The sequence below is a fragment of the Tachypleus tridentatus genome, chromosome 11, assembly GCF_004210375.1.
Source record: "Tachypleus tridentatus isolate NWPU-2018 chromosome 11, ASM421037v1, whole genome shotgun sequence".
Taxonomy (NCBI): Eukaryota; Metazoa; Arthropoda; class Merostomata; order Xiphosura; family Limulidae; genus Tachypleus; species Tachypleus tridentatus.
In genome coordinates, this window is record NC_134835.1 from 56,593,300 (window position 1) to 56,613,597 (window position 20,298).

At 31.8% G+C, this 20,298-nt stretch overlaps 1 protein-coding gene across 1 annotated transcript in view; it reads left to right on the plus strand.

Annotated features, from left to right (window-relative positions):
• The window catches only part of LOC143232203 (serine/threonine-protein kinase H1 homolog), a 48,727-nt gene extending 35,215 nt beyond the window's left edge, over positions 1-13,512 (plus strand). Inside the window, exons 2-3 of the mRNA XM_076467352.1 lie at positions 7,194-7,513; positions 9,129-13,512. Of these exons, the coding sequence (XP_076323467.1) occupies positions 7,194-7,513; positions 9,129-9,132 (324 nt within the window). The 3' untranslated portion in view covers positions 9,133-13,512. The remainder of the gene's footprint in view (positions 1-7,193; positions 7,514-9,128) is intronic.
• Positions 13,513-20,298: the final 6,786 nt, after the last annotated feature.

Sequence of the window (20,298 nt, forward strand, 5' to 3'; positions counted from 1 at the left end):
GAGTTTAAACGGATGTATAAAATGTTCAGAAACAAAAGAACGCGTACTCAAAAAGCTCTAGTTAAAGACACCCGATTAACCAACCTCTTTGAAGGTAGACTCTGTCTCCACTCCTGAAGAAGGATAATATGCCTCTCGAAAGCACTCGTGTTATTGGGTTTCCCGTAATATTTTGACCCAATGGCCCTTGTAACGTTTGAATTAAAATTCGTGATGTGGAAGTTGTTTTAGAATACTTAAAATGGTATTTTGTTTAATTATAGTGTGCACATGGAATGAATAATTACTTAAATGCTATTACCGACATCCAGTAGGCAGAAAGTGTCAATATGAAACTTCCATTTGTCACGGATGAAATTTTATAATAAATTGTAATTTATCTATATTACCCCTTTTACCAGCAATGATATGCAGACATACACACATTCCTCTAGCTGTGAAAAGCTATTACTTACAAGATTTTGCCTTGACATCTGTCTTTCAAAATAATTTGTTACCCAGTGGGTGGGGCGTCATATGATTTAATAAGAAACAGATATATATTTTTTTATGAGGCTTCAACACGCTCGTTTTTCTCTGTATTCGTTAGAATTGAGTGTCTGCGCACAATTCACCCGATATAGGTTGTTTCAAATTACACTGTTAGTGAATACTTTCTTTATTAGTTGAAAATGATCGTTCGAAAGAGGCTTGTGTAATCCGCGTTGAATGAAAGACTTTCTTTATGGATTACTATGGCGGCATCAACGAACATGAAGCCGCCTTCTGGATTTAAAACAATTACTTTCTCCGAGATGCAACACGGATTTAACTGGTTATCATGATAAAAATCCTCATCGGTGCGTACAATGTTTTTTGTGCGTTTACATACACCGTAAGTACCAGGCTGTTGATTGATTTGTAATTTAACATTTTGGGCCATTGGCTGTCAGTATATATTTTTTTTGTGTATTTTCTTCATATTTTTATCAATATAACAAAGCACAACATTTTGGAACAACATAGGGCTTATTGGTCCATTTCAGTTGTTCAGTCTTCTAAAATAAATTTTAAAATATTAAAACTTAAAGCCAGCCTTTATTATATATATATATATATATATATATAATCAAACTTGTTATTAAACCTACTTAAATTTGTTGCCTCTGCAACATCTGGAGCTAGCCCATTCCAAAGGCCAAACACCGTTTAAAAAAAAAGTCTTTCTTTCTTACTTGAAGGTGACTCCTACCTTGCCAAAACTTTTATCTGTATCCCTTAGGCCTACTATTCTCACCTTCAAGTATGAAAAAAGATAATGCATCAACATTATTAACCCCCTTCACAACTTTTAAACACTGCAGTCAACCCCCCCCCCCGTAATTTTTCTTTTTTTTTTCCTAAGAGAAATCAACTTAAGAAATTTCACTCTTCCATCCTAGATACCATTCTACTACTATTTCTCTGAACTCTTTCCAACAATTCAGTGTCTTTCCTAAGGTAAAACTGATCACAGTATTCTAAATGTGGCCTAACCAATGACATGTACAATGAAATTGTAACCTGTTTAAGACATATTGCTCTAGATACAACCTATAATCGTATTTATCCAACCATTTGCAAGAGCACACTGCTTGGATGGGTTTAGAAATTTTAGACTAACTATTACACCAAGACCCATTTCCTTCATAACGCTGTTAAGGTTACTTCCATTCCAGTTATACGTATAATTCAAATTATGATAACCCATTTGCCATTTATTTGCCCACTCACTAAATGATATAAAGCAGCAGCATTCTCTTTGCACCTAGCAATACCAAAGACCATAATACCTTCTGCATATATAAGTAACTTATTGACTATTTCTTCTATGTCATTAACATAAATCAAAAAGAGAAGGTCCAACGACTGAACCCGGAGATACTTGGGTGCCACACCACTTGTGATGATAATCCAATTTGGATAGGAGACTGACTGGATGGATGGAAGCAAAGGAGTTTTGCAAATGGGGTTCAGTCAACAATTTGCTAACCAGTCCTCCACACTTACAGAAATATTTATTTTTAAACCTTTTTATGCGGCAACCTGTGAAATGCTTTGTGAATATTCCGATACACCAAATCTCCGCCCTTACCCTCATTTAAATAATCAGTAATCTTTTTAAAGAATGTCAAAAGATTTGTAGGGCAAGATGAAACCATGTTAACTATCCAATAAAGTTCTAAATTTTTTAAAATGACTTTGCAAAGCATCATTTAACATACTTTTAAAAACTTTTTTTTTTAAAAGAGGAAGTTACGTTAGCTAACTATCAGTCCTTTAGTATCTGCTCACTATTCAAGGATTTACAAAAATAGTAGTAAGTGGCTCACACATCTATTTTTTAACCTTCTCTAAAAATGCATTGTTTGTGTTTCTTAAGCTAATTGATCTTAAAATTTATGTTGTACACAGAATTTTCAAAAAGCTATTGATAAATAAAATAAATACAAGTGTATCAAACTTTCTTTAGAAGTCTCATTAAAGAAAAAAAGTAAACGGGAGTTTATTCTTCCTGTAATGTTTCAAAGAGAAAAACTCCCGAAAATTAAAGTAGGAACGAAAAGCCTAATAAAGGTTATTTTTCTTGAATTAGCTGACATTTTTGTCGTTTTAGTATTTACACCAACGTGTATCTAGCTTTTTTAAGATACTGGTGTGAGCGCGCGCACACACCCACCCACCCACGTCGTATTTAAAAGAAAAACATTGTTTTGTAACATTAACTTTTAAGCAGATGAGTTGTTTCGTAACGTATGATGCATTTAGTTAATTATCTGTGTATTAATATTATTACTCTTTAAATTCGGAAAGCTTGCATCATTCTGAAGCAATGTCTTATGTACACTGTAGAATGTTAACATACATAAGACGTTGTCGTCGATGCATAGTACGAGAAAATTCAGTGCTGTTACAAAAGCAGAGTAATCATAAATGTAGGTCAAATTCAGTTCAGAGCTTTGATTTACTACAGATAGAAAGTGTCTTCGAATATAACGGCCATTTGTCTGGAAGTTGGAGTTTTTTTCGCATTTTTTTTGTTTAGTCAGCTCTAATCACATGTTTATGGGATAAAAAAATTGTTTTAACTTCTACGAAAAAGGCGAGTCTGTTAGTGGTATATGATACTTCTTGGGGTTGTTCTAACATAGTCTGTTTTAATAACAATAAAAAATGGGCCTGTTTGTTTCTTGTGTTTTTAAATATGAATCTAATTTTACTTTATGTCCTCTAAACATAAGGCGTGCAACGACAAAGGTTTGTTACGATCTCGGTTATAATGATTTTGTTTTACTTTCACATGACTAATTCTAAGAAAAAACAGCTTTAACTTCATGATAAATGTAACTTTACTGCAGAAAGGTTATAGCATGTCACTTGAAGCTCTGAGCGGTAGCTGGCAGAAAAGGTTACATTGACCGTTAAATTCAAGCCATGGAAATACAAGTTGAAACTACGAAAGGATATAATTTAAAGTTTAACTAACTAAGTGGATTTTGAAGTATTATTCGTTAAGAGGATTTATTTCTGCTAATGTTAAGATATTGCACGTGATATTTATCCTAGATCATCTATTTATACATATATGAGAGCATATGTCTTTTTATGTATAGGTTTGTTCCTTATGCATGGCCACATACTTTAAAGCTACAAACACTAAACTTGGGATATAGGTACAACTTTCTGCGATCCCAGAGGTCGCAGTTTGATGCCAATTGACAACTATAGCAAGTTTTGCCAAACAAGATGGGCAATTGGTCTCAAATTAAAGAGACTGGATTTTTTTATTGTTGTTTAACGTGTGGCCAGGAGGTTCTAATCATTCTATCCATAATCAGATATGTGATAAAATTATTTAAATCCTTCGTGGATCCTTCTTAGGCTCTCTTTTTTTACACCATATATGCATACTTTCCAAGTTTTCTCAAATGAAAAAGGTGAGTGCATTCTCTGGAACATGCGTGTATTTCCCTCATCTAAATGTGTTTGAGTCGTATATCTTACTTGCACGTACTTGCGAGAATCAGCTATACGATGACTTTACAAAAATGTTTGGTATCGGGATATTTTCATTATCGTTGTGTTGCAATGAGAAGAAAAATTCCTCATTAAATGAACCGTTAATAAAGTCAAAATCGCTCTTAAACAACACTGGACCACACAGCAAAAATCAGGACCTCAAAAAGTTGGGAATTTTGTTTTGGAAACTTGTGATACAAAGCACCTGTAAGAAGCAGGAGCAAGGTATCTGGTTTTACTTTGATTAAAATAGTTTTGGCAAATTTTAAATTTTTTCTTGAGCATTCTTTTTTTATTTTTACTGTGATCAAAATATTTACTTAAATACCATATTTTATGCCTTGTAAGACTAACTTTTTTGTTTAAAAGTACCTTAATATTCCCATGTAACCTTCCCAAACAAAAGTTATAGGTTAAGGCAAGAGGTTAGCTTAGGGTCTACTCAAAATGGCCACTCCTACAGATCTTAATTTCAATTACAAGTATTTTCTTAGCATAAAACATTCAATTTAACTAATATTGTCGATATACTGTGAAAAATATGACTTTGTTTTCACTCAGTATGTTTAAAAAAAAAAGGTATTGGTTACAGAGTCAAAATTACTTTTTCTAAGAATTGTTTTTCCAAAATTAGGGTGCGTCTTCTACGATTTAGCATCTTACAAGGCTGTAAGTCATTCTTTTTTTTGGAAAAAAAAAAAAATCTCGATTAATGTGGTTAATTAAATCAAAACAATTTGAGATATTTAAAGCCATTTTCATCCGATCAACAACCGGTACTTTGCTAGTCTATAATACATGATGAGAGAAACATTATTCCTACAACTGTCTCGCAGCTTTAAAGATAAAGTAAAACATTTGACTTTTTACGATACAAATGAAATGAATATTAGTAATCTTCGACATTAATCTTTATAGGATATGGAAATCTGTATACATGATAACAATATCTATATTCAATCAAATTGCTAATTAAGCTCAAAATAAAAATATCAATTATTATCAGTAAAGTAGAATTAAAATATAATTGGATTGTTATAACATTAGACATTAAATCAAAGTGTTAAATACAAGCTGAGATGCTAAACATCACTTCATACAAGTTCATTTTTCATGTATAAAGAACCTCTGCTGTCAGTATATTGCACTCCCATGCTTTAATTAAATTAATAATAAATAAAAAGATAACATATGTCATAAGAGCATATGTGTATTGAAAAAAGATGGTTGTTTTCCCTCTTGTAACATTCATAAATACGTTATTTCCATTTGTACAGTTCATTCTTAATATCAGTTTTTAGCTTGCACCAACACTTACATGCCCCGTTTTATTTTAACTTTCTTAATCGACATTAGTCAGTTTTAGAGCTTATAATTCATACTTATGATGAGCAAAGAGATTGAATATGCTGTTTACCATTTCGGTATTTTAACTATTCCTTTTCCTCCTTTATTATCGCAAAATAACAATTGCATTTAGCAACATTAATGGTGTAAATTCTATAGAAAATATAGAAGTGATTTAAACTCAAGTGAAACTAGCCAGAAAAGAGCATATTTGTAAAAATGGAAATTAAAATAAGTTCATTGGGATCCATAATGATAAAATCTTCTTCGTGATTAGTTTGTCTTTCTTATAGAAAGTTCATCTAAGCTGTGAAATATTTAATAGCTTGTGTGATTTAGAAGGTGTGAGCTAGTAAAACTTACCTATTTGTAATTTGTCTATTGTTTTTTGTACTTACATAAGGTTTGTTTTAAATTTACATTTGAAACATTTGATCTACTAAAATTTAAAATTGTAGTATGCCTGTCTTTCAAACAGGTGCAGTTAGCCTAGTTTATTTGTGTCAACCAACCTTTTCAAGCATGCTGAATTCCATCAAAGTTCTTTCACTCCATTAACTTTAGGATGTGGATGTATTGGTTCTACAAGAATAACCTATGATATATTTAATAAACACAAAGTAATCATATGCATCATATATAAAGAGAAAGTGTCAAGTTTAAAAACTTGTTATTGCAGCTAGTGTTTAATGAAATTATCTCGACTTATTAAAACCCAGTATACCGGTTTAATCTAACTGACAATAGAAACTGTATTATTTCATAAATTAGTCAAGAAAACAACTCGAGTTTTTAACATTATATATTTTCACGCGTTTCTTGTAAACTGCACTGTATGACTTTCTCAAGATTCTTGTTAATCTATCGATGTCTTGATTTATTGCTTACAAGTTGAAATACCAGTCAGTTGATTGGGAATGTTTAAATTTTAAAATGAGAGTTTAACAGCAACCACATGTTTCACAGTAAGAACATGAACATAAACTTTACCTCAAACTTTTAAAACAAAGGTTATTCATAAACAGCATTTGTAGCTTGCTTTCTCTCTACCAACAAAAAGATTTTGAGGTGATCTCACCTTTGAACACCCAGTTGATTGTGAGAAAAGCGTAGCTGTTTAATATACAGCCCAGCAGCGTCAATACGGTTTTACCTTGAATTCCTTTTAGAATATTCAACACTGTTTATTAACCTGACAAGATTGTTTAAGATTGACTCTGGACTGGAAGCAATTAACCAACAGGCTTTACAAAATAAAAATAGGGTAAGTTCAGTTTTGAACTCCTTAGGACATTCTCCATAATTCATAGCATTTACAGTCAAATTATGGTTAAAATTGACTCAATAGGCTGGGAATAGTTGACCAACAGGTTTTACAGATTAGTAATAGTTTAGTTTAACTTTGACCCTGTTAGGACATTCCCTTTAGTTTATAATGTTTACATACAAATTTTGGTTGAGATTCTACCAATAGACTGGTAGGAGTTAGAGTGCAAACAGACACATTTTCATTTCATATACAAGATCGGAGTAAATAACTGTTCAGTTTTCTTGGTTATTTTCAATTATTGTTGAATTAGCTTCTGTATTTTTTGTAATGACAAGAAACGAACTAAAAATGTCTCAGGACAGCTGATATGGGTATGAAAACATTCTTTACTTTATTTTAATAAAAGTTTTAATACCCATACTATCCATTGAGATACTGTCATATTTGTAACTTTTTAAAATAAATGTTCAAATTTTGAAATGCTAGGTAAAGATTTGTTCCATGAATTTTTTTTAATTTTTTTTTTTTTCCTTAATAGGTCTGGGAAGAAGTTTCAGATAAAGCCAAAGATTTTGTTCGTTCTCTTCTCTTATGTAATCCTCAGCAACGACTGACAGCAGTTCAAGCATTAAAGCACCCATGGATCACCGAAGAACCGGAAAGTCCGTCCTTGGGCCGTAGAAAATCTGCAACTCTGTCCGCACAGGGTCTTCGTTATACTGCTAGTCAAAAATCCGGTTCTGGGTGGTCAAGGCGCTCTGGCAAGTCAGTTCAGTCCTTGCGTTCTGGACACCGTAGGGTTGAGGCTCAGCACCTAGAGGCACTTCAGATGGATCCGGAAGTTGCGGGAATGATAAAGTAAACATATTTTTAGAATGTATAGATTAATATTAAGAATTTCAATCTTTACTCGGTTGATGCTGTTACTTGGAAGCAAATATCATTGGCATTGGACTAAATTCAAGTAACATAAATGTGGTTTTCAAATTGTTTTTCAGTTTTCTGTTATGTAATGATAGTTTTATAATTTTTCAATAAACAACCAACAAAGTTCATCATTTAGTTTTTAATGTGAATTAATTTAATTACCAACTGATAATGATGCATCTAACATCATGTTACATTCTATTTTCATCTAAACAAAATAGAGTTGAGTTTAACAAAAAGCACTTTAAGTATAATTTTTCCAGCTTAGATTATGTGGATGTAATTGCTCTTTATAACAGTAATTACCAAATACTACTGAAATGGTAAGTTGTCAATCATGGATAAGTCATAATACCAGCAAAGACCTGTTTAGACCATTCGTATTTGGTTTAAATCAAAAACTTAACCATAAGACAGTGCAATGTCTAATAATAGGTTATTGCCGAAGGCTTGTGGCACAGATATGTTATTAATTGTGTAGATCTAAAGAAGACTTCAATGTTTCTATGAAAGTGAAAGGAAAAAAAACTTGTACCACAAAACTCTTAAGACACCAGTAGGTGCCTTAGCTACACCTAAATCCAAGCAAAAGCAGCATCACCATTCATATTGTCAATGCTGTGGCTATAAATGTAAACTCTTAGACTCAAAAAGTTATTCAGTGGAGCTGAATGACTTGTACCATTTAATAAGATATTTGTGTTTCTGAAATTCGTAAAGGTTCAAATCAAATGTTCTGTATTTTTCTATTACACTTTTAAATCAACAGCAATTTTTATAAGAAATATGGCCAAAGAATCTAAAATTAGTTATTTTCAGCTGTATACCTGTCAAGCCCTTCCACTTAGTCATGCTTGTTTGTTTTTTTTAATTTCACACAAAGCTCCATGAGGGTTATCTACACCATCAGTCCTAACTGCCAGCTCTTGGGCTACTCTTTGCCAAAGAATAGTGGGATTGACCATCACATAATGCCCCTTCAGCTGAAAGGGCAAGTATGCTTGAGAATGGGATTCGAACCTGTGGCACTCAGATTACGAATCAAGCACCATAACCATCTGGCTATGCCAGGCTCGTGCTTGTTGTATGCTTAAATGTAGAAAGTTTAACAAGGGCTGTGGTTCATAAGATTGACTTTGCTGCCCCTGGCAAATGTTTTCTTTTAAAAAATGAAAATGTTGGTGTTGAGCAATAGTACGTAATCTGATATGAGCATGATTTCAGAAGAAGGAATTAATTCCATGAGCAGCATGTAATATTATTCTTAACTGTGTTAATCCACAAGTGAATATTGTAAAATTTTTATATTGGTTAAGAAATACAATTAAAAAGTAATACAGTACAAATAACTTCAGTTTTACAAATATTTAATATTTTTTACATGTTCATGTAACTTTTTAAATATTTAATTTGGTAAACATTGTTTACATAAGGACACTAAAAGTAGCTAAAGCATTTTTGTTAAACAGACTAGGATGTTTTGTTCATACTTGCTTATGTACATCTCTAGGTGTAGTTTTAATCACTTTTTGTTTTTCTATTACAGGTAATTGGTTGCATGGAACACATTGTAATAATAATAATAATAAAGAACAATTCACAAAAACTGAGTTACATTTGAAGCCAGTGGCAGAAGTCATTCGTATCATGTATAGTACTTTTTCTCCTGCTTGTCTCTTTGTATTCAATGTATTTGTATTCAGAATAAACAGTTATAAATAGTTTTAGTAATTTTGTCACAGACATGAAAAAAAGTGCAGAAACACTTTGGCATTTAATATACTAATTAAAATATTTATAGAGCATCTGCTGACAAACAAATGATCACTTTAACATTAATTTACCAGAGAAAGAGAAATATTTATTATTTTATAGAAACATTTAGAAAAAGTAGTTCATTCATAATAGTAAACATAAAATATTGTTTTATTATGATTTAAAGATTTGATAACTACCCAGTTATCTTTTAACACTTACAGATGTAATTATTATAAGACCTGTTTGTTAATCATTAAATATTTTGTCTTAAACATTTGTACATAAGTTTATTATTCAGATATAAAATGTCTTAACTAGTGTGTTTTATGAATGTTTTCTTTTTTTAATAGGTTAAAAGAGAGATAAGTAAAGTGTGTATTATTGTACTTGAAGTGGTATTTTTCAGTCTGTTGGTTTAAGACAGTTTAATCTTCCAATAATTATTAATTACTTTGATCATCATTTTTAATTATTTAAAAGCATAATAAATAGACATTTTATTTGAAATATCAAATCTTTTGTCCAGCATTTGTTTTTACAGATGAATATAGTTTTTATCAATAACTAACTAACTAACCCTTAGTCATAAAGATCCAGGGGTATTGCCATCAATAGTTTGGACCACAAAATAAAAGTTTGCTTACCTTGCTAAAGATGGTTCTACCTTGCTTTCTGTTTCAGCTTTTCTAAAGCCTATGATATTCACCAGACCAATATCAATAAATATTTACATGATACATGTGCAAAATGGTTGGGTTGTCAAGATTTACTGCTTCCATGAAGTGGATATTGAAGAGGGACTGGTAAGAGTATTGATGGTGATCCAATCTGATTTCTAGTTTCCATACTTCATGATGCATCTTCTGGTAGTTAGTTCAACTATGACTCATTTTATATGTATACACTGATGTCCACTCTGATTTTTGTCAGTAAGAGTTGACAGCTGGACTCTATATAGGTATCTTATAGATAAACTATTGCTGTAGTGTTCTTACCATTTTAAGTTTTCTATTTTGTCAGTTATAAATTCAGTAACATTAGTACAGGTTGCTTTTCCACTGCTACAACCATCAAGTAATGATGGCAGCAGTGGGTAATTCTGATAGGCAAGCTTTTTACATACACTTTTCTCTAGGGTCTTTGCCAGTGATGTTTTGTAGGACAATGAGTTAACGACTTTTAAGATAAGTGATTCTTCATGGGTTTTAGTAATGGTGTGTTAAAGGCATAGTCTGTATTTCAGTGAGGCTACCTGTTGTCCAGCTACATTGATTATCTGACATTTAACTTAGCAGGTTTGCTTCTCTAAGTTAGTAAAAGGTGAATATTCTTACACAAGTCCCTATAATTCCACCTTTAGGTATATTAAAGTTAATTATGGCTTCCATATCTGCATGTAATTGTATCTTGGATAGTAACTACTGTAACTTTGGCCTCTAACATGTCTCACTGATTAGTGTATCTGCACATGGAGGCCTTGCCTTGATCTTTCATGGAGAATGGAATGTTATCATAAATTACTGACATCACCATCTTTTTTGTTCCTGTTCTGACTATAATCTTGGGAAAGTAACAAAATGAAGTGGTTTTGAGATTGGCTCTACTGTATAGGTCATTCAATTTCAAGTCATGCTTTGAAGTTTATCAACCGAACAGAAGAGGTGCTGTTTCATCCATTTTTCTTCTCTGCCCATGCTGTGTTGTACACTACCTGCATGAAATCTATGCAGGCAAATGCTGTATTTTCAAATCACATTCTTGCTAGGATAAATCCTTAAATTCTTCATTTATGCTGAGGTAGTTAGATATCATTCAGAAAAGTGTGGCTGTTAGTTCACAACTATATTCTCTTAGCCAGTTGTATACAGTCCAATAGATATATCGTGAACAGAAGTGAATCCCGATAAGAAAATCCTGGTGGCATCCATGGAAGTGATTTTTGACAAAACTAAATAAAGGTATTCACATTTTCTATTGCATAGGAAAAGCATCAAAGAAATTCATTTTAGGTATTGCAAAATTTCTATAAAGGAAACTGTATAGTTTTTAATCAGTCTTGTGGCATTGAATATGTGGTTTTTGGTTATTAAAAATACTTTATAAACTGAGTTCTCTCAGAAACAATGGAGAGCTCCATGTTTTTATTTTTCATGTATATTATAAATATCACAAATTTTTAAAATGGCATCTAATATTTCCTCACTAATTTTTTTTTTTTTTTTTTATTGTGAATATAAACACTTTTCTGAAACACTGCATGCACTTAAATTTAGTATGCTTTGTAAAGGAGTAGGATAGTGTTTTTGGTGTTTATAGTTACTGATATTATTTAAATTGATTTTTTGTAAATGAAACACCTTTTTGTTTTTAAATTGTAAATTTTCTCATTTTGGGTAACAACCAAGTTCAAATAACACTACTTTAAGAAATTTTCCAAATATATGTCATGAGAAAGATTAATTTGTTACAATGTGCTTTTGTGTGTGTGTGTGTGTGTGTGTGTGTGTGTGAGTGGGGAAAAAGAATTAGCATACCTTTTTGTGCATTAAGCCCCCAGAAACATGTGTATAATTTTATTTTTCCTTTGTGAAAATTATTTATGATTGTTTGAAATAAAAAGCAAAACAATAAAGTATATTGACATGTATTTCAATAAAGTATCATTATGCAGTACAATGGAGCCTTCCAACCACAGAAATTTCCATTCTTGTGACAACTGCAAGTGTTTATATTACACTATTAGATTTGAAATTTCAACCCAAAAACTATCCATTGGATTTGTTTTATGCTTTGGATGGTAATTGATTGATACATGGAGAAGACAGTTTGTTTTGTGAAAAATAGTTAAAGGACATAATTGAAAATAAGCTTATAATACATTCACAAGTCCAATATATTGTTAACGTGGGAGAGGCTGTCCCCTTACACTGAGAAACAATTAATAAACAGAACAGAATGTTCTAATTCTTAAGATTTATCATATTTTTAATCATTCTGACTACCAAAAAATTTGCACAGATTCACTTTTTAAACTTGAATATTTAAAATGTTAATTTTTATTGCTATTAAAACATTTTAAATGGGAAAGACATTTTTGAAAAAACACTGAATTATTTAACTAATTTGAAGTAACAGCTTAAGTTTTGGAAGTTTTTGTGCATTTCATCCAATGAAGTACATTTCTTCACAGAAACAAAATGGAAAGAAAGCACCCTGAAATGGAGAATACAATTATCATACATTTACTTTGTTTTAATTTCATTGAAATTTTGTTTTTATTTAATGGCTGGCAATCCATTGTATATGCAATGTAGCAGTTTAAGTGTGGCCATGTATAAACTCTGCAAAATTATATGCATGTTATAGTACTTAAACATGGATGGTAAATACAATACAACAGAGAAATATGAGGATAATAATGATTGATTGCACCATCTAAATGTATATTTTAAATTACTTTGACTTGTAAAAAAATAAGTAATAAAGGCTTTATTAGAGTGCAGATATTTCTCCTGAAATATATGGGAACAGATGATAAAATTATTTAGAACATGTTGAAAGTATAAAACTTACAAAATACATTTACATTATCCAAAGTGATAGTGATGCATATTTTATTATTTTTTGCTATGGTTTAATACAATAATGTAAAATGTCAATATCATTTTACATGCATTAATAATTTCAAAAACAAATTTTACTTTAATATTTTTATAAACTGACTAAAGTAAGTAGAGGTTGAAAAACTACACATAAAAGAGCAGTTTAATTTACTATATGTCTTATATTAAACTTTTTGCTTCTGAATTCTTGCTATTTCAGATGTACACAAAAATGAAGGCATCCATTTCTTCATATTTAATGTCCACTACTTAAATGTTTTGATTTTAATGCAAAAGTGTCAGAAGTTAAATTTTACTGAGTTTCTAAAAATAGATATTCATGAACAGAGGAATTTTAATTCTGTATCATATTGAATGAAAAAAGAATACTGAATTCACTGGCCATCATATTTAGTTTTCTTACTTGATAAACTGACATGTATTTTATTCCAAAGAAAATTAGTTTTCAATTTCCATCTGTTATCTCGTAAGGATAACATTAAAGTAAATTTATGTTGTAAAGTATTCCCAATACAGAATTCTTAGTATTCATAAATAAAAATACAAAAATAATATTCCAACTGACTCTTCTCTTTAGTATGAGCTACAGTCAATAATATTCCAACTGACTATTTTCTCTTTATTGTGAACCACTGTCAACAACGTTCCACCACCAATCAATCATCTAAGTTCATCAAGTGTGGTAAACAATAGAAACAATTTTAAACATTGAATAAAACCTACCATTATGAGTTAAAATCTCCTGATCTTACAACATTGTTACGTGAACAGTTTATCTTCTGGTGGGGTGTACTAGTACGACAAAAATTTCTTTGAAAAAGTTGTTACTACACAGGTGATTCTTGCATGTTATTTTCCAGTTTGGGCCTTAATATTTTTTCTTACCAAGTTTTCAATTGTGTGCATTTATTTGCATATACTAAAAGTATTCATTTGTTTCTTTGAATGTTAAGTATTCTGGTTCTACAGGATAGAAAGTGGGGAAGGTTGAATTTCAGCACAGGGTGATGAAAACTTTCAAAGGATAGTTAATTTTAGTGAAAATAATGTTAATATATATATGTACATTTATCTTGTTTCTTGAAGTAAAGCAATGATAAACCTAGCAAGTCCTGCTTTTTATATTTTTTGTGTATGTTCTTTATACTTTTCAAATTGCATTTAGTCAGTTTTGGTTGTGACATACTTAAAATATTAATAGTTGATTCATTAAAAGAAAAATTTTATAACAACAATTGGACATAACTAAGAGCAGTTTGCTACTGAGATATTAATATTACTCCCTTACACAATGTACGAAAAAAAGTCGTAAAAGCTGAAATGTGAGACTTTTTTTTTTTTTTTCATTTACTCTATCTCGGAATGTTAAGTATATATTTTTCTAAGAGATAAGTTGATAAGCTTGTTATTTTAGTGACATGCTGGAAGAGTATCTAGATATTTATTACCCAAATATTAAATAACTACCATGAGTTTGTAAAATACAGATATATTTATAAAAACAGTTCGTTAGGGTTTTATTATCTTGTAATCCTTTCAATACATGGATTGAGCAATAGCATGGGATTCAGCCTTTGTCTTGAAAGTGTTATTCAGATTAAACATTAGGATATATATATATATATAGCCTATATATAGTAACGATATATACATATGCCACTGAAAATTTAGTTGTTCTTCGTTTTCTGTGTTTTTTAAATAATGTAACAGTTTCATAAACATTCTTATTCCAAATGCTTGTTACGACATCACTTTGAGTTTACACCTACTTAGATTATATGGTGTCATGACAAACGATTTATTAAATTGAAGTTTGTAAAACTGTTTTAAGTACAACATTTCAGTGACGCGATATTTAGTGGGTTTTTTTTTCTCAATAATAGAATAAATATGGGAGACAAAATTTTAAATAATTTTTATCAGGCTCGACAATATTGCCATCTATTGGATAATTTTATTTTTGCCATTTCACGACTTTTAGGTATTGATTGAAAAAATTAAAAAACGAAATACGCTTTATATAATGGTTGGATTTCATTAAGGAATTTGTATGATTTGTTAGTTGCTAATGCCATTCTAATTATATTACGTGTTATCCGAATACTTAAAGTATTTTAAATCATAAATTAACATATAGTGGCTTGTAACGGTAATGAATTTAAACTAACTGATTTCGGTACCTTTTCCAATAATTTATTCCTAAATAAATGGGTGCACACTTCCTTCCACTTGCAGCGCAAATACTGCCGCCAGTATTGACTAAATTATTAAAATGGTATTAAAGGAAGAAGAAGAAGGATCTGAAAGACATTCATAATTTAAAAATAAACGATTCAGCAGCTTGGGTATCGTACGTTATTATGGAGGGTTTGTTGAAATAAAAATGTATCTCAGGACAGTTGGCTTTGGTATTAACACTTTTACTAATAAAGGAGAGAACAACATTTCGACGTTTGTGGATCATCTTCAGGTTAACAAAAAGAGAGTTTGCAACTTACCGTTGCAGGACAATTGTCTTAGAGACGCGAGTGTAGACCGGCACGGAATTGTAAGGGACGACTTTGCAGCATATGTTTGGTTATTAATTAGTATAGGTATAAAGGTGTTCCTTTATATTGATTTAATTTTGGTACAGACTGTAATAACTACTTAGAACTCAGATATCTACAGCAATTTTCGCTTTGGATTAACTGTGTTCCCGCTTCTGTAATAATCACTATACCTGGAATGTGGTTATCACTTTGGTCATAGACGCCACTGGAGTTTTGATGAAACTGTTACTGACGGCACGAGTCATGTGATGAATGGATTTTTTTGCCACCAAGTGTTATATAGTTGATACAAGGCAAATGTTAGTTCGATTCTGTTTTTTGCTGTTTCAAAGTAGATGCAAACTCTCTCTTTGTTAATCTGAGATGACCTAGGAAGATCAAAACGTTGTTCTCTGCTTTATTTATAAAAGTGTTAATATTCATACCAGCCGTTCTGAGATACATTTATTACTGTTTACGTTTATGGTGGCTGATCCGAATACAATTATAGGCACAAACACATTGCAAAAGTCTGGTTGTGCTGCTATAACCAGTTCCCGTACAATAAAACTGTTACATCCGGATGTGAGAAGCAGGTTCTGTAGCACTTGTTTACAAAATAAATCATTATAGAGCATCATTGTTGGAAAAACTGGAATGAATCTTCCACACAAATGGAGTCCGTCATTACAGGGGAAAGATTTCGGAACAGTGAAGGCATTTGTAGTTTCGAAAAAATAATAGCAGATAGAGACTCGAGCGTGTATAAGACAATAGCATGGAAGTACGAGGGCTGTTCAAAAAATACGCGGACTGACGTCATAAAACAAAATGTACTTTATTTAGAAGTTACAGGTCTGGGACTCCTTCAAAGTACTCTCCTCCCCAACGCACACACTTATCCCAACGGTGTTTCCACTTGTTGAAACAGTCCTGGTACGCTTCTTTTGTAATGCCCTCCAGCTCCTTCGTCGCATTTGCCTTAATCTCGGGAATTGTCTCAAATCTTCTTCCTTTCAAGGGTCTTTTGAGTTTGGGGAACAAGAAAAAATCGTAAGGAGCAAGGTCAGGTGAGTAGGGGGTGGGGGTGGGGAAGAACAGTGATCGAGTGTTTGGCCAAACACTCACGAGTTCTGAGGCACAAATTTCGTAGCAACACGGTGCATCTGCAATTTTTCGGTCAAAATCTCGTAACAAGATCCAACTGATATCCCACACTCTTCAGCAAGCTCCCCTGACAGTCAGACGTCGATTTGCCCGCACCAGGGTGTTGATTTTGTCGACGTGTGGGTCGTCAGTTGACGTGGAAGGACGTCCAGGACGCTCATCATCTTCAATGGACTGTCAACCATCCTTAAAATGTTCATGCCACTTGAAACATGCCGTACGCTTCATAGCAACATCACTGTAAGCCGTGTTAAGCATAGCAAAAGTTTCAGTCGCAGATTTTCCAAGTTTAACACAAAATTTCACAGCAAGTCGTTGCTCCTTCAGGTCATTCATTCTGAAATCCGCCAAACGAAAAAATCGCACTTCACTTAAAACCGCGTAGCTAATACACAAATGAAGATATCTGCAATCGGGAAATGGCGTCGTAATCAGCTGATCTGTGCGAACCTAGCGACACCAAGCGGATTCCCTTGGAACCAACTGGAGCCGCGCAATTCAAACAGTCCGCGTATTTTTTGAACAGCACTCGTACTTAAAGATTATATCTATGTAACATACTGTACTAGATATAAAATTTTTTGTTATGGAAATAAGGTAAGAAGGGATATAAATATAGTTTTTGTATTCCTTCTTACTAATATAGTTTTTTCACACAAAATGATTTCAGAAGATTATATGAATAAAGTAATTGTCTGTTAATAGATCTGTATTCCCATTTATATGTAATCAATCCAACAAGATAATAGAGATTGAGCATAACATAAAGTCAGAAATTATCGAAATTATTTTCTTTTCGCCGGAAGTGTTTTCAGAATGTAAAATCTGTAAAAAATATGTCATAACGATGTAATCACTTGCTGTAATTAGATGTTTTATGTAATGTATAGTTGTAGAAAATGGCTATAACTATAAGATAAGTGCAAATATAAGCTTCTAGTAGTTTCATTAGTACGTAAATTTATGTGCTGCAAGTTCCGGTATGTGTTATATAAACTACTTTAGGATTCTGTTCTTTATTAGTTGAAGAATTACGTCATTATTTTTTATAGCAATGTCAAAATTAATCAAAGGCTGATACGAATAACGCTATGCTTCCTTTACAATATTATTATATTCATAAGATTCTTGTTCCCAAGGTCAACTCCACCTTATTGCTGTACAGATTTGTAATAAAATAGTTTTCATTATATCTGAATAATTGTGTATGTTATTTTTTTTGTTAGATGTGATAACTAACTCACTAAAGTGGCTGAGTTTTTTTAATATACTTCTGTGATATTTGGGTTAACTTGCGTTTCCACAGATAATCCACATATTCAAAGTATGTGATAAAGTAATGTTTAGCATTACTTGGTGTCTAATTGAAAATACTGATAATTCGGTTTGACTTTCATTATTCTTTACTTTATCGTAGCTGCGTAAGTGTTGTGTTAAGTAAATTGGCAGTAAAGCTAAACCAGCTATCAGTATGTTTATGTGGATATCTCAAAGCTTTCAAAGAAAGCGTGTGTTTGAAAATGTGTGAAAAGAATAACCTGTACTCAGAGTTTATAATCATAAAGAAATACAAAAAGGCGCCATAGTCGTAAATAATGCAGATAAAATACAATTTACTAATTACTATTATTTATTTATACTTCTAATTCTTTTAGGATTTTCACAGGCTTCACTGGCTCTGAAAAACTGTGAATATAATATACTTTCTCAGCAATTAAACAACTTCCGCATTCATTTTTTCTTGGTTTGGTATGATTTATGGAGCAGGTAAAATGTCCATACTAGTAAACAGACAATGTAGCAAGCTATAATTTGCTTCAGGATACACAACATTGTTTTCCGTTATACTAGACTGTTATGGGATTATGGGTTATGTAATTTGTTTTACTAATATACTAGCGTCAGAAAAGGAAACCAAAACTGAATCAAATTGCACAGAGAGAGTTATCAGATGTACCGAAAGAGGCTTCTATCCGTACAAAATAAACTGTCACCTATTCTCATGATTTATTTTGTGCAAAGTTGTATGACATTCTAGAATCAAAGATAATTCCACCTTTAGAAAACTAATATTTAACATTGTTTAGGTGTCATCGCACATGTCAATACTAAACTGGTTTCTCTTGTAGATAAAGTTTATAAAACATTTTGGGTTGGACATATTTTTCAGATTTTTTTTTCATATAAAGAGAACAGTTGTAATTCCAATTTTGTATATTCTTTTTCACATTTTTAATGAAAATGACCGTCTTTCTGTTGGTTAGGCCCGGCATGACCAAGCGTATTAAGGCGTGCGACTCGTAATCTGAGGGTCGCGGGTTCGCATCCCCATCGCGCTAAACATGCTCGCCCTTTCAGCCGTAGGGGCGTTATAATGTGACGGTCAATCACACTATTCGTTGGTGAAAGAGTAGCCCAAGAGTTGGCGGTGGGTGGTGATGACTAGCTGCCTTCTCTCTAGTCTTACACTACTAAATTAGGGACGGCTAGCACAGATAGCCCTCGAATAGCTTTGTGCGAAATTCAAAAACAAACAAATCTGTTGGTTACCATTTCAGGAACATAAACAAGATATTATAATGACTGATTAAAGTTATTATAGCCTTCTGTTTGCATATTTAGTTCGACTATTGATGATGTCCAACATCGAACGTAATTATAATTTAGTAATTACTATGGGGCGAACAATGTAATGAATGGGTATATATATATATAAATATTCTAAAGTCAAAGAATTTTCAAAATCATAAATTGAAAACAAAATCATCTACTCAGAGGGCCAAAGGCATATACATATACCTGCGTATCTGTATATATGTACTAATAACACATATGTGATGTTTATCACATAATTATTTTGATATCGATAGAAACGCTCAATATGATATATAACATTCTCTAGTTTTCCTTTTGTACGCTTTAAACGCAAAAACAACCATAAGTGTTATGTTAACTTTTAACAAAAAACTAATTCCTTCAACTTTTTCGAATGGAAGGAGAAGGGTTCTATTTCATGATAATTCCATATCCCATTTGTACGTTGTCTTATATACTGAAACAAATATACATTAAAACAATGAGTTGCAAATAGTCAGCGGTTATAAACCGATTATAACAGTCTGTTTGTTACCATTGGATATTTGGTTCATGAATTGAACCAATGGTATTTAAGTGATCAAATCTTATTTACACAATTATTAACGTCATATTACTACGTGAAAGTGATTTTTCATTGATCAGTTACAGAAATACCCTTGTATGTCTTAAATTTTAAAGCTACGTGCTACAGTGCCTTTCCTTTCATACTTACGACTGCTTGGTCTTATTTTCATACTAGCTCCCTCAAGTGACTAGATGTTATATTAATTTCAATGAGTGATATATAGATTGTACAAGCTAGAAAAAATTGAAGGGTTATCCACTGAAAACATTTTTTTCTTTAGTTTATGGATTCTACCGTTGTTTTAATGTAATTTTTACACATTTTAATGAAATATCAGGAATGACAATTATTATATAAATTTTATTTCCTTTGGGGTTGTAGGTATGCGAGTATAAATGTTAATATGCATATATCAGAAACGTGAAGATGAATATAAAAACTAGAAGCGTAAAAAAGGTGATGAAATACTTTGAA